Below are 14642 nucleotides of genomic sequence, written 5' to 3' on the forward strand. Positions count from 1 at the left end.
GAAAGAGGAAAAAGCGTCTGGGCTTACATATTGCCAGACCACTGTGGGGTATTAGAGTCAGCACCTCCGACACTGAAAAAACACGCAGGAGATGCGGAATCATGTACCAGTGGCTGACCACACCACCATAATGAGTAGAACTAACAGAGATATCATTTATGTAATATTGACACGGACAAACCAGAGCATAAACATCAGCATAACATTTTAACACCCCCATAGGGTAGGTCTGCAGCCAACATCCCGGAAACCTCCCTGCGTGTGCACAGTATGCAGAATGGAAGGGAAAAGAAGTCAAACTCACTAGGGCATACCATAAACCATATGTCAACCTCACCACCAGGCAATCCACACATGCCACGTCCAACCCCCAGAAAACTAAGTAGGTTGTGAACATTGCTTAGTCCTGGGAGTCCCGGGTCAAGATTGGTTTAGGAATTAAGCTTCTTTGTACGAATTTAAGTGTTGCATTTATGTACGTAAGGTTTTTTTTAGTTTTTTTTTTTTTTTATAAATTGCGTTATTACCTATTGTACAATATGTCCCCCAAAGTAGGCTGAAATCCCATTGAATAAGTAGTGAGCACCTATTTTATAGTGTTTAAGTCTGTTTTTTTCTCTCCTTTTTTCTGTTTTTTTTTTTTGTTCTTTTTAGTTTGTGTTGTATTTTTTTGGTTGTTGTTAATTTTTGTGTTCACCTAGTAACTTTTTTTGTTCGTCGCCTCAAACCTTCCTTTGTGCAGCGTGAATAAGGTGTATGCCAAGTGGCTCATATATACATCCTAAGCCCCATGAGTGGAAGTGAAAAGAAACAGCCAATAGCTAAACTGTTGCCACATGGGTAAAAGAGGGAAGCAGTTGTAGTGCAAATTACCTTTAACTAGGAGCACCCAACCCACGAAACCCCCCCCACGCAGCAGCTCCCGCTAAGCCCCAGGGCCGTACATTACCCCTACCGAAGTGGTACCAGTGGCGAATGGCATCAACATTATACAGTTATACACCGGAATACCACGCCCACAACCCCCATAAATTCTGCTGAAGAAGCCAGCTCTGAGCGATCCTATATGGCCAAACACTTAAATTGAGTCACGAGTGCGCCATCCGCCCTTCAACTGGGGCTAAAAATACTGCAGAGCAACTCCAGGTCCAAAACGGGAACTCAGGCACGGAATGTCAGCAGCAGGGGCACACATGACTGCAACACCAGCACATAACATTATCCCACATTCCCAGAGCCATCCCAACAAGGCCCACTGACCCAGTCCGTGGCCGTCAGCCTCTCTTCCTTTCCCCGAAGAGGCACCAGGGAATGTCACCAACCTACGTTCGGATCTGGGGATCGTGTAGGGGGGGAGGTGGAACTTGGATCTCGCCCTGCAGGACTCCGGTGGAGTGCATTATTTCACCTGCAAGGTACGACTTCACCTCTGCCAGGGTACTAAGAATTTGCCTTCCACCCCTCCCAATTATTGTGTAATGTATAGTTAGCACCCAGCTCTACTGTACAGACAGTCCGATCTGATTTTGGTGTCATCATTAAATAATCATATATCCCAACACTTTAATTGGTCAAAGGGGGTCACTTATATTTTAGGAGGTGTGGACAATAACAGAATATCTTAGCAATTTTGTGACCTACGGATTCACGTACCTGGAAATGTAAAAGTAGAAGTAAAACAAAAAAAATTCTAAAGACATTTACTAGAATTTAAAGAACCATTGCTGTTAGTTTAACTGATGTAAACTTAATACACTCAACTATTATGGGTTACCATAAAAGAAGGAAAAGAGGGACAGTCCTTCCAGAAGACACTTGGGAGGTATGAATAGTGACTGCCAAACAAAATAAAAAGTCACATTTGTTTTACATAATAATTCTGGCACAAGTTCCTGACACAATGCAGAGATTGGCCCTGAGTCAGATACATTGACAAATACACTAAAAATTTAGTTTAGTGAGATAACAAGTGAGATGCAAACTTTAGTCCAAAAAGCTGCAATGGAAAGAAATTAAAAAAATCTGATTATCAGAATAGGTGGAGAGACCAAAGAAATTATTTAAAATGTTATGAATCGTACCAAAACAGCTGGAAGCCAGTACATGTTTCAAATTCATCATCATGGCTTTCACGTCACTGTCCTGTAGGTATAATAAAATATATTTTTGGTTAATTGTAGATCTGTAATAGTAACCATAATGAAAGAACAACATTAATACATTTAAATGTTTTTTTATATTTATTTTTTCGGTTTTCCAAAAATACTTAGAGGTGATTGGATCATATGTAGGGACTTATTTAATCTTTAGGAGCCATGTTGTCATACATATTTCAAGGCAAATACATACCTGCTCAGAAATAAGAACAGGCTACAGGTAAAACAAGTCATGGAAATGTGTGCACATCTAACAGTGAGAATTCCAAATTTTACAAATTAATTTTGCGTCTATGCTTGTCAGAGGATTAACTTCCATTTTAGCTAAAGTTTCCCTTTAAATGAAGAAACCTAAAACAGCAAAATGCTTCTTCATGCATTATTTACTTGATTGCGCTGTATTGATGACTTTCCCTAACTCATTCCCCATCGCAGAGATGGCAGTTCATCAATAACCTGCTGTGGCTATATAGACAATGAATCACTTATCAAGCCATGCACAGGTTAGCAGAATGAGAGTCCTGTGGGGTAAGGAACGAGAGAAGGATTCTATCCTGATCAATCATATTAACCCTTACAGAACAAAATAAATACACATAATTAATATTAACTGTGTGACATTAACATAATGAGGCATGTAACAAACAAAAACAATTGTACATTTTTGGGGGGTGTAACAAAAATATGTAATATAACTAGTGAATGATTGTCTGTCTGACCATGAATCAATGTAAAAATGTTCTGTAACTTCTTGCGGATAAATATCAAAACTAGCATTTACTGCTTGGATTGACGACCAACATACATTTTGAAATTATGTTAAACCTCAGAGGATTTGATTTTTTTTCCGAGCACAGTGTCCTAATGCAGATACATTGCCAGATGAAGGGTAAACTAGCAACTATACATTCTCAGATTGCTGGAAATTGGTGGAATGTTTTGTAGATAGGTCTAGTTTTGATATCACAAGATGGCCATTTGACGTGGGTTGAGTCATAGAGTGATATCTGTGTTGGTGGTTGTCTATACAAAAATATGCAGGGTCATAGCTAGATAAGTTAAATTATTATTATTATTATTATTATGTTATTTATATAGCGCCATCAAATTCCACAGCGCTTTACAATAGGTGGACGAACAAACATGTAAATGTAACCAGACAAGTTGGACACACAGAGGGGTTGAGGGCCCTGCTCAATGAGCTTACATGCTAGAGGGAGTGGGGTAAAATGACACAAAAAGGTAAGGATAATATTAGACTAGTGACAGTTGCAGAAGAGGAATCAGTCAGGAGCTATTAACAGTTTAATTGATACGCTTTTATGAAGAAGTGGGTTTTTAACGATTTTTTGAAGTAGTGGAAATTGTGCTTAAATACTTGTGTTTGCAAGATTAAAAATGCACACTGTGAAAACCACATTTTATGGATTTCCTATGACACTTTAACATGTCATAATGGCACAAGAAGCAGAGCCTCCACCTTTCAACTGGGACCTAAAACAGATTATGATACAGTGTGTCATGTTGAGATATCTGCCTGTCTGATCTAGATATGCTTTTGTTGTCAATGTGGACTTGCGGATGGGGGAGGGGAAGTGCAGAGATAATGGTGTCGTTTGTATATCCTATTGGCAGTGAAAAATAAAGTAATTTGCTGCTTGTACCAAGAAGAAGCTCCTTGTCGCTTTCAATGTGTTAAAACTATCTACATTCAACTATAGTGCGATTGATCATAGGAGAATCGCTAGCAGTTTTTACTTACATAGTAACTTTTTTAAGTCTTGAAGTAACTGGATAAATCGGCGCAGTATATCCTGTATTGCCGTGGATAAAGCGACTCAAAGCCTAGGTCATAGCACATAGTATAGCAATCAGCTGTGCAAGTCTCTGTTACCAGAGACTCTGGTTACCGGAGCAACAGTTCAGGCCTAACGCAAGTACCCATGGATGATATTAGGCCTGAACTGTTGCACATTTGGTAACAGAGACGCCAGGGCCATGTCGTCACATGTTCATTAAAGCAAAGAAGCTGAACTATGCAATAGTCGTTAATAGTTATGCTCAAAGCTATGTTGTCAAGATTTACCTAAAAATGATCTAAAATAGGTTTTGAATTACTTGTATTAAAAACTTTAACATTATGCCAGTGACTAAATAGCAATTAGATTGCATACTTACTGTGACATCATAACAATGAGATGAGTAACAATGGGTACAAAGATACGGATGTTGGAAAGACTGGCTTAGAGGAAGGAAAGTATTAGGGACACTGACTGATGGAAGATATCACACAGCACAGAGGAACAAGAAGGTTAGGTATGACTGTACTAGAAGAAAAAATATATTGTGCCTGCGTAAAGACAAGGGATAATAGAGCTTAAAATGTAAAGGGAAAGAGAGCAATGGTTCAACTAACCAATATGCTGTGGCATACTGTTTAGTTTAAAATATATACTTTTATTTAGGTAATGCAAATAAATAGAGAAGTGATAAATGCAAGTTATTAACCCCTTAAGGACACATGACATGTGTGACATGTCATGATTCCCTTTTATTCCAGAAGTTTGGTCCTTAAGGGGTTAAAACAAATGTGCTAACAGTTTAAATGGTGAAACTTCTCTTCCTAACAAATGCACCAAAGAAATTATCTTGGCGACAAAATGTTGCTCTATGTAGCAAAAACGAAATGGGGAACTAATGGTAAAACATGGCATTAATTTTACATCTACGATAAAGTATATGCTGACAGATGGATACACTGATGGTTTTCAATCAAATGTATTTTATGGAAAAATATAAAAGAAAGATTACCTGAAAGGTTCAGCTTGGCTTTATACATTGATCTTAAAGGTTTGAAACCTGAGAGATGTATGTGAAATGGAAAAGCTTTTCTAAAGCATCGCTAGCAGTAGATGGGTACAAGTGAAATTTCAATTAACAAAATCCGCTGGTTTTATAAACTGTACAAATCAAGTGAAATCCAGACAGCAGTCTTCAAGTCAATATTCCTGGTGCCAAAACGTTTAATGTGAAAACGTTTTTAACTCAGTACAGATATATAATAGAGAGGGAGAAAGGATGCATAATAGTAAGCCATCTATTAGAAATGAATAAAAAAACAAATAGCATTGAGGGCTGCCTTCAAACCATTGCATTTTTTGCTCACACATATACACATTCTCTTTTTCTGCCACATACAGACACACTTACTCAACTTTCTTACATGGTCTTCCACTTCCTGCTTTCTGCACCTGGACTCCTGGAACTGAGGCAAATGCTCGTTGGCTGAATTTAATTAGGTTAAATATAGAGTATGACTCCCAAAGAGATCAGACAGCATTGATAACAATAATATAAAAAATGCTGTGGTGACAGCAAATCATTATAAAACTCAAAATGTACTGATGTGCAACAATTACATACCAAAAGTCATACCTTGGAAGCAGTCTGTCTTGGGAGATATTTGTGTACGTGCAAGTTATCAGTTCACATTTCAAATAATCAGAATGCACACTGAGACTCACTTCTCTAATTTAACCTTCTTCCCAATGTCAATTGTTTCTATTCTCATCCCTCCCATGCCCTTGTCCCTACCAAATTCTTCATTCCTGCACTACCTCCATCTACTTATTCCTTCCATTGAATGTATACTTATGACTGGACCTAGAATGACATTTGTTAGTGAATAGAACTGTTCCGATGCTTCTTTGCGGCACAGACTGAAAAGGTATATTGATGGACAGATGTGTGCCATGAAAAATGCAGACACAATGCTTGCTTGTGACTTTTTTACTAGAAATACTCACTGGAACTAATTGATAAAAGTACAATAATGTATTTCAGGTAGATATGATTCTCAACCACCATAACTAGTTATGTTTATTAGAGTGTTTGATAGTATAGGGTAATTATACCTGCTTGAGCTATGACTAACTGCCTTTCATAGGGAAGATCCTATTTTGACAGAACTCATCTGTTTTGCGTTGCTTTTGGCATCCATTGTATATTAAGCTACATCTTTTACATTGTGTCCAACATATCCGACAGAAACTAAAAACCTCCCAGATCTACAGCAGCCTTAAAGAGCAGCCCGTATACATATATAAATATATATCAGGACTTGAAAAATCCACAGCTCCATGTTGCTCTGGCACCTGGTGATAAGACCATTTAATTCTAACAGTCAGAGGAGATGTCCCTGAATGGCCCATATATCCTGTAGAGGCTACCCCTGTGTTCTCCTTTTGCTGAGACAGCATCAAGGCTCCCTTACACTCTTGTGAGCGGTATCCTGGCTCTTATCAGAGCTGTGATGCTGTGCATGAGAGCTAGAGGAGTCTTTAAGCATGTTTCTGCTGATAGAATGTGTAGGGATATGACACCCTGATCACTCAGGCTCAAAACTGGCAGAGCATGATGTTATACGTAGTTAAGCAACATCGGTGTAGATAGATCAAAAACATTAACTACATTTATTTAAAGACTTTGTTTGGTTTATAGCTTTTAGTAAACATGAAAGGGTTGGAAATCAGATGTGGCTTGTGCAGAGGGTAGAGTATCATGACATCTTTAGAATAAAAAGTGTGGTTAGGGGCAGAGGCGGTAGTGCTTTCCCATAGCTTTACAAGACTAACTAATATTATATATATATAACCTTGTGGGTAGTATATTCACAATAATACATTGTGCATGGTATCCTTATGTAGGGGAATATTTTGCAGGATGTAAATGAGCCTACATGTGAGAAGAATATTTGCCATTATCACTTCATTTCAGGTATGTAAATTCTCTCTTCCTTCCATGCCTTTCTACACTATAACCACCACATTATAATACACACTCTCTGTTATCCACTCCTTCACTCAAGGTATTCACTGCACCTTTTGCGTGTTTCATCCCTATTCTCTCTTAAACCTTATATATCCCCTCTATATATCTTCATCGGTGTTCAATAATCAGTTTATATCCTTTCACCCATAACATGTCTCTTTGCTCCCATATCCTTTGCTAATCCATTCCTCTCTTTATTTTCATGCACTCAATTTCAGTGTCCCTTATATTTTCACTTTCCTCTATATCAAACTCTTCACTCACAGGGTGGTGTCTTGATTATAGTCAGACAGTTAAGTCTGTAATTGCTGTAAAAGCTGTACCTAAATCAATTATTTTAGCCTAAAATATGCAGTACTCTTGAGCATTTCAATCAACCAAAAAAAAAAGATTTGCTGTACACAGCCAACACAGTTAAAGTCAAAGTACACCTCTCCTTATAAACCGAAAATGTATACATCAAGTGCATACATTAATATTTGTACATGTTCTATAACATGGGGGAAGCCATGTACAGCAGCAATTATTTAATTGGTACAGATGCATTATATAAAGTTGCAACTTCACTTTTAGAGTTCTAGACAAATTTCACAGTGTAAATCTAACATTATCCCATAACATTCTAAGCCGAAAGGGATAAAAATGAAAACTCGAATTCAAAATACTCATCCACCTGCTGGTACGTTGTTTGTGTAGTCAGGGTATCATCTTCATAGCCTATTTCCTCTTCTTCATCAGACGCTTCCTCGCTATCTTCAGAACAAGACTCAAAGCCATCCTCATAGTATTCATCTGCTACACGTGGGTCTTCAGGAATCACTTAAACAGAAAAACATTTATATGCACTGGTAAGCAACAGCCATGTATGAACTGCCAAAGTCATAAAATGTATTAAGAATTTTAAAAACGCTAATTAGACACTGTAAAAACAAACAGACAGGTTTACTTGTTTCATACGTAGAATTCAAACAAGCTATAGTTGTTCATCTTTATCACTCTATTTTGTTTTTGTTTTTTATTTCATCAACAACAAGTTGCCATTTTATTCAACAAAAAGCAGCAATTCTGTAAAGTTTCACTCTACACCATAGTCAAAGTAATATTTTTAGAAATACAATATTATATATAAAAAATATTATTAAAAAAAATAACTAGATACAATTAATTTGCTCATATACCTTTATCTACCTTATGTGAATCTGAACTGTGGAACTGTAAAAGCTCTTACTAGTAGAACTTGATGAGTGAGTGCATACACAGGTCCCGAATTGCCACACGATTGCTACCATATTGAATGCTTTAGTATTGTGCTGAGGTCTCCATTGACTGCAATCCCATGCAGGAAACCAAGAGTACTTCTCCTTTAGTGCAGCTTTGGTTTGCTCAGCAGCCTACTAAAAGTGCATGCTCCATATGTTGGTCTATCCAACTAAGTACATATTAACAGGGTGGTTGAGGAGGAAGCGGAATGACAGATGTCTACCTAATCACTCACAAGAGATCATCATGGAGTGAGACTAGAGAGGACCGGATTGTCTGGGCCACCTGTCACTCAGTGTTTTTTTTTTATAAACAATTGAAAAATAAAAAAACAGTGTCCCTAGAAACATTCAGGTTAATGGAAATATAAACCCTAGAAGCTCTGATGATAATAACCAGGGCTGAAAAGGAAAGTATTCCAGTACTAAAATGGCAAAATTCTGAATACAGAAAAAGTCAAAGCTTTGGAATGATAGCAGACTGAGAACAGGCATTATTTACGTAACTCTGACGAAGATAACTGTAGCGGAACCCCTTTTTGGCTGTCCCATCTTTTGTTTTACTGTTGGCACTGCAGAGGTTTTTAATGCCTGGAATGCACGGATTTATATTGCACTATCTATGGACATACTTTGTTCGGTATTCGAACAAAGTACCGAACAAACGGACCACCCTGATGTACATTATTCCTGTAATTTACCTCCCTGATCGCTTCTCCTATTCCTTTTGTTCATACGAACACACTGCTATATCCCCTGGGTGGCCGCCATTACGGTAGCCGAACACGTGGCGGCGGCCATCTTAAACTCATGAACAGCGGTGTTTGGTCGTCGAGTGTCTGGAACTCAAAACGGACACTCGACTAGCCGAACACCGCTAAGACCTCCAGGACGACAGAAACTACCGAAGGAAACCCACGAACGGCCCGTCGTTCGGTAGGATGAATCCCACGAACTAGGGGATTCATCCGGTTACCGACTCCATTATGTGTGGTATAGCATTTCGGGAGTTTTGGGGCACGAATAGAGACCAACAGCAGGGCCAGATTTCATGGAACTATTTTCGGCATCTTTACCCATGCGGTCGGTCAAAACTTGACCTTCCTATAACTCCCGAACCCCTGGTCTGATCTGGGTGATTTTTGGATATGTTTCTCACCCATATCAGGGCTACCAGGGGGTACCATATTTAAAGGTATATCACATATATTTGGGGTACATCTAGAAAGTGGGGAAAAATATGTGCATTGTAATTGTATTATCTGTTAAGCTAAGGGGAGGAGATGTGTGGGAGGTAACGTCTATATGATTGGTGCAATGTGTAATTAATGTGAATCCCTCCCTTGCATGGGAGAATCTCATAAAAGCAGGAATGTTGCCATTAAACTTCAGTTCTACTCCTGATACTGTGTGTCGTCCAGTGATTGGGAAAGGTGATGGGATACTATTGGATTTTACTGCTGATTGTGCTGGATATTCTTTTGGATTTAATACTTGTTCCTGCATCCTCTTAATACATTGGTGGAGTTAAGCTGTGGAAAATCAGCTCTCCGCTACAATAACTGACCCTAATCTGAAGTCATCTACACTCTTCCACTTTAGAACCATCGCGCTCCCTTTACTCACCGTTCTAAAGTATCAACCAGCATGCCTCCATCATTGTTGCTTTTTAATTGGTTGCATCCTTTCTGATTTTAGTTTCCCAAAATTACCAATTTGATGATGTTTAGTATTCTTGAGCCCTCTTGGAGTGTCTCAGCGTGTATACATATACAAATCACTGTGAAACCACTCTAACAGCATATTTACCTTAATGTTCTAGCAACACAGTGATGTCACAATGGATAACTGATAACATCACCACTGTAGCAGATGGCTTATTTTTTCCCTTTATAGTGGTATGTATCTAGACATCCATCTGAATGTTCTTTATAAATGTGCAAAGAAAATGCAATATTGTGTGATATAAAAATAACTATATATATTTGAAAATCCCTAATGCAATATATTTTATGGAGAGCAGTGTACGCCAAAAAAAAAAAAAAAAAGTCTCCTTGGCATTAGTGCCAACATAAAACTTGTCATGTGTCCTTAAGGGGTTAAAGTAAAGATGTAATAATTAAGCACAATGTGTGACTTTGTATGTCTTAATAAACTCTATCATGTAGTGAGTATATAATGAGCCCAGATAAAACAACATTAGAGGGGTATTCAAAATGAAATAACTAGAATAATAAATTAGGGCATAGAAACATGAGCCCCCTTAAGGACACATGACATGTCTGACATGTCATGATTCCCTTTTATTCCAGAGGTTTGGTCCTTAAGGGGTTAAGTGATTAGTTTTATACTGTGTGTCATACTCATACATGTAGTGCCACTGTTATGATATTTATCATGATTACTAGGGAATTGCTCCCTACATTGGCTTATATTGTTTAACCTGTAGCGTTATGTCCATTTATACACTACCTTTGCCAGCTCTTCTGCTCAGCTACATTTATATTTTACATTTTGTGCCTTCACTCTATGAAGACAGAAGATATGTGCTAGCTTCCACTCATATTCTGGCTACGTGAGGGTTAAATTTCTAATTAGCTTCACTCCTGCTGAGCTTGGTTCTTTTCTCCGCCCTCTATTTCCTGATTGGACAATAATGATGACGTCATACTTATGGGCGGAGCTCTAAACACATTTAAAAAGAGGCTCCCTTCAGTCCGCAAATTGCTCTTGATAAAGGCGACTTGTTTTGCCGAAATGCGCGTTGAGTATGTTACTGAAGCGGATGATGATTTTAATTTAGGATTCTACTTTGTTTTCAGACTGTCCTATTATTTATTTATGGTGGGATTTGATACTAGTCTATTACCAGCATGGTATTAGGGACTCCTTCCCCCAAATCTCCTACAGCTGTTTAGGCAGTTCGTATTGCTGGCTATTTAGACTGCAGGCTTTTTTCCTGCAAGTTTACAAACGTATTCTGGTAGATATTTGCACATATATTTTTTGTGCACTTGATATACTCTTTGTTCTAATAGAGTTTATTTACTTTTGTATTTAGATATCTTCAGTTTGCTACATTTAATGTACCTCCCCCCTTTTCGGTCCTAGTTATTTGCTACTACTTATGGCAATTTTGCCACACACATGGTGGGATCAGATACTAGTCTAATACCAGCATGATACCAGGGACTCCTTCCCCAAAATCTCCTACAGCTGCTTAGACAGTTCATTTAACATTTATATTGCTGGCTATTTAGACTGCAGGCCTCTTTCCTGCAATGTTGCATACGCATTCTGGTAGATGTTTGCACATATATATTTGTTATGCACTTGATATACTCTTTGTTCTAATTATAGAGTGTATTTACTTTTGTACTTAGAGATCTTCAGTTTGCTACATTTAGTATATCTCCCCCCTTTTGGTCATAGTTATTTGCTACTATTTATGGCAAGTCTGCCACTAGTGATGTACCGAACTGTCCGCCGGCGAACAGTTCCCGGCGAAATTAGCGTGTTCGCGTTCGCCACGGCGGGCGGACACATGCGCAGTTCGATCCGCCCCCTATTCGTCATCATTGGGCAAACTTTGACCCTGTGCCTCTCGGTCAGCAGACACATTCCAGCCAATCAGCAGCACTCCCTCCCTTCCACACCCTCCAACCTCCCTCCCAGCATCCATTTTCGATTCATTCGGAAGATGCATGCTTAGTGAGAGGAGGGAAAGTTTAGCTGCTGCTGATTAGATAGGGAAATTGATAGCTAGGCTAGGGTATTCAGTGTCCACTACAATCCTGAAGGACTCATCTGATCTCTGCTGTAAGGACAGCACCCCAAAAAGCCCTTTTTAGGGCTATAACATCAGGCTGCTTTTTTTTTTTTTTTTCCTGTGTAATGTAATTGCAGGTGCCTGCCTGCCAGCTTCTGTGTGAGGTTCACATTGGATACTGTGCCTATTTGCCCAGTGCCACCACTCATATCTGTTTTAACAATAGGTTAAGCTTTAGATTTAAAATAAATAATTTGTTTTCACTGTAATAGAAGAGCAGTTTCCTGCCTGCCAGCTTCTGTGTCAGGTTGGATGCCTTGCCCATTTGCACAGTCAGTGCCACCACTCATATCTGTTTTAACAATAGCTTAAGCTTTAGATTTTAAAGAAATCATTTTTTTTCACTGTAATAGAAGATCAGTTAGTTGTCTGGGTGTCAGGCCTACTTCAGCGTGTGCTCTGCAGACCTGTGCCAGCGTGCTTTGACAGTTGCCAATCATATCTGGTGTCTCTTTAGCGTGCTTTTACAAAGAAAAAAGGTTTCCAGTGTAAGCTAATAGCAGACAGTCAGTGTCCTTCAAGCGGCTCTGTCAGGCCTTCCTTCAGCGTGTGCCCTGCACAACCCTGCCAGCGTACTTTGACAGTTGCCACTCATTTCTGGTGTCTCTATAGCGTGCTTTTACAACCAAAATTTTGTTTCCACTGTAATAGAAGAGCAGTTGCCTGCCTGCCAGCTTCTGTGTGAGGTTCACATTGGATACTGTGCCTACTTGCCCAGTGCCACCACTCATATCTGTTTTAACAATTGGTTAAGCTTTACATTTAAAATAAATATTTTTTTTTCACTGTAATAGAAGAGCAGTTGCCTGCCTGCCAGCTTCTGTGTGAGGTTCACATTGGATACTGTGCCCACTTGCCCAGTGCCACCACTCATATCTGTTTTAACAATTGGTTAAGCTTTAGATTTAAAATAAATAATTTGTTTTCACTGTAATAGAAGAGCAGTTGCCTGCCTGCCAGCTTCTGTGTCAGGTTGGATGCCTTGCCCATTTGCACAGTCAGTGCCACCACTCATATCTGTTTTAACAATAGCTTAAGCTTTAGATTTTAAAGAAATAATTTTTTTTTCACTGTAATAGAAGATCAGTTAGTTGTCTGCAAGCGTCTGGGTGTCAGGCCTACTTCGGCGTGTGCTCTGCAGACCCGTGCCAGCGTGCTTTGACAGTTGCCAATCATATCTGGTGTCTCTTTAGCGTGCTTTTACAAAGAAAAAAGGTTTCCAGTGTAAGCTAATAGCAGACAGTCAGTGTCCTTCAAGCGGCTCTGTCAGGCCTTCCTTCAGCGTGTGCCCTGCACAACCCTGCCAGCGTACTTTGACAGTTGCCACTCATATCTGGTGTCTCTATAGCGTGCTTTTACAACCAAAATTTTGTTTCCACTGTAATAGAAGAGCAGTTGCCTGCCTGCCAGCTTCTGTGTGAGGTTCACATTGGATACTGTGCCTACTTGCCCAGTGCCACCACTCATATCTGTTTTAACAATTGGTTAAGCTTTACATTTAAAATAAATAATTTGTTTTCACTGTAATAGAAGAGCAGTTGCCTGCCTGCCAGCTTCTGTGTCAGGTTGGATGCCTTGCCCATTTGCACAGTCAGTGCCACCACTCATATCTGTTTTAACAATAGCTTAAGCTTTAGATTTTAAAGAAATCCTTTTTTTTCACTGTAATAGAAGACAAGTTAGTTGTCTGCAAGCGTCTGGGTGTCAGGCCTACTTCAGCGTGTGCTCTGTAGACCTGTTCCAGCGTGCTTTGACAGTTGCCAATCATATTTGGTGTCTCTATAGCGTGCTTTTAAAACCAAAATTTGTTTTTCACTGTTATAGATTGAATAGCAGTTACTTGTCTTCAAGCGGCTCTGTCAGTCCTTCCTTCAGCGTGTGCTCTGCAGAACTGTTCCAGTGCACATTGCCAATCATATCTGGTGTCTCTATAGCGTGCTTTTAAAACCAAAATTTGTTTTTCACTGTTATAGATTGAATAGCAGTTACTTGTCTTCAAGCGGCTCTGTCAGTCCTTCCTTCAGCGTGTGCTCTGCAGAACTGTTCCAGTGCACATTGCCAATCATATCTGGTGTCTCTATAGCGTGCTTTTAAAACCAAAATTTATTTTTCACTGTTATAGATTGAATAGCAGTTACTTGTCTTCAAGCGGGTGTCTCAGGCCTACAGTGTGTGCTCTGCAGAACTGTTCCAGTGCACATTGCCAATCATATCTGGTCTCACAGTAGCTTGCACGCATAGTACCACTAATCCCCCAAAAAATGACAGGCAGAGGCAGGCCACCCCGCAGGGGCCGTCGTGGTCATGGTGCTGTGATTCCCTTTTGCCCTAGAATAATGCCCAGTTTTCAGAAGCCACGTACCCTGAACTTGAAAAGTTCTGAGGACATAGTTGACTGGCTAACACAGGACACCCAATCTTGTACAGCCTCCGCTCGGAACATTGACGCACCATCCTCCTCCAGCTTAGCTTCAGGCACCTCAAGATACCACTCACCCGCCTGCCGCCACCACCAAAACTAGCACCACAGCCGCTTTACTTGGTATGTCAGAGGAGTTATTCACACAC

General features: G+C 39.5%; 1 protein-coding gene across 1 annotated transcript in view; it reads right to left on the reverse strand.

Annotated features, from left to right (window-relative positions):
- Positions 1-14642, reverse strand: part of NEK11 (NIMA related kinase 11) — a 354200-nt gene that overhangs the window by 80026 nt on the left and 259532 nt on the right. Inside the window, exons 13-14 of the mRNA XM_063452175.1 lie at positions 7660-7805; positions 2082-2142 (exon numbers count right to left, since the gene is read on the reverse strand). Coding sequence (XP_063308245.1) covers positions 2082-2142; positions 7660-7805 — 207 coding nt within the window. The remainder of the gene's footprint in view (positions 1-2081; positions 2143-7659; positions 7806-14642) is intronic.

This window comes from Pelobates fuscus, chromosome 4 (genome assembly GCF_036172605.1).
Source record: "Pelobates fuscus isolate aPelFus1 chromosome 4, aPelFus1.pri, whole genome shotgun sequence".
Classification (NCBI taxonomy): domain Eukaryota; kingdom Metazoa; phylum Chordata; class Amphibia; order Anura; family Pelobatidae; genus Pelobates; species Pelobates fuscus.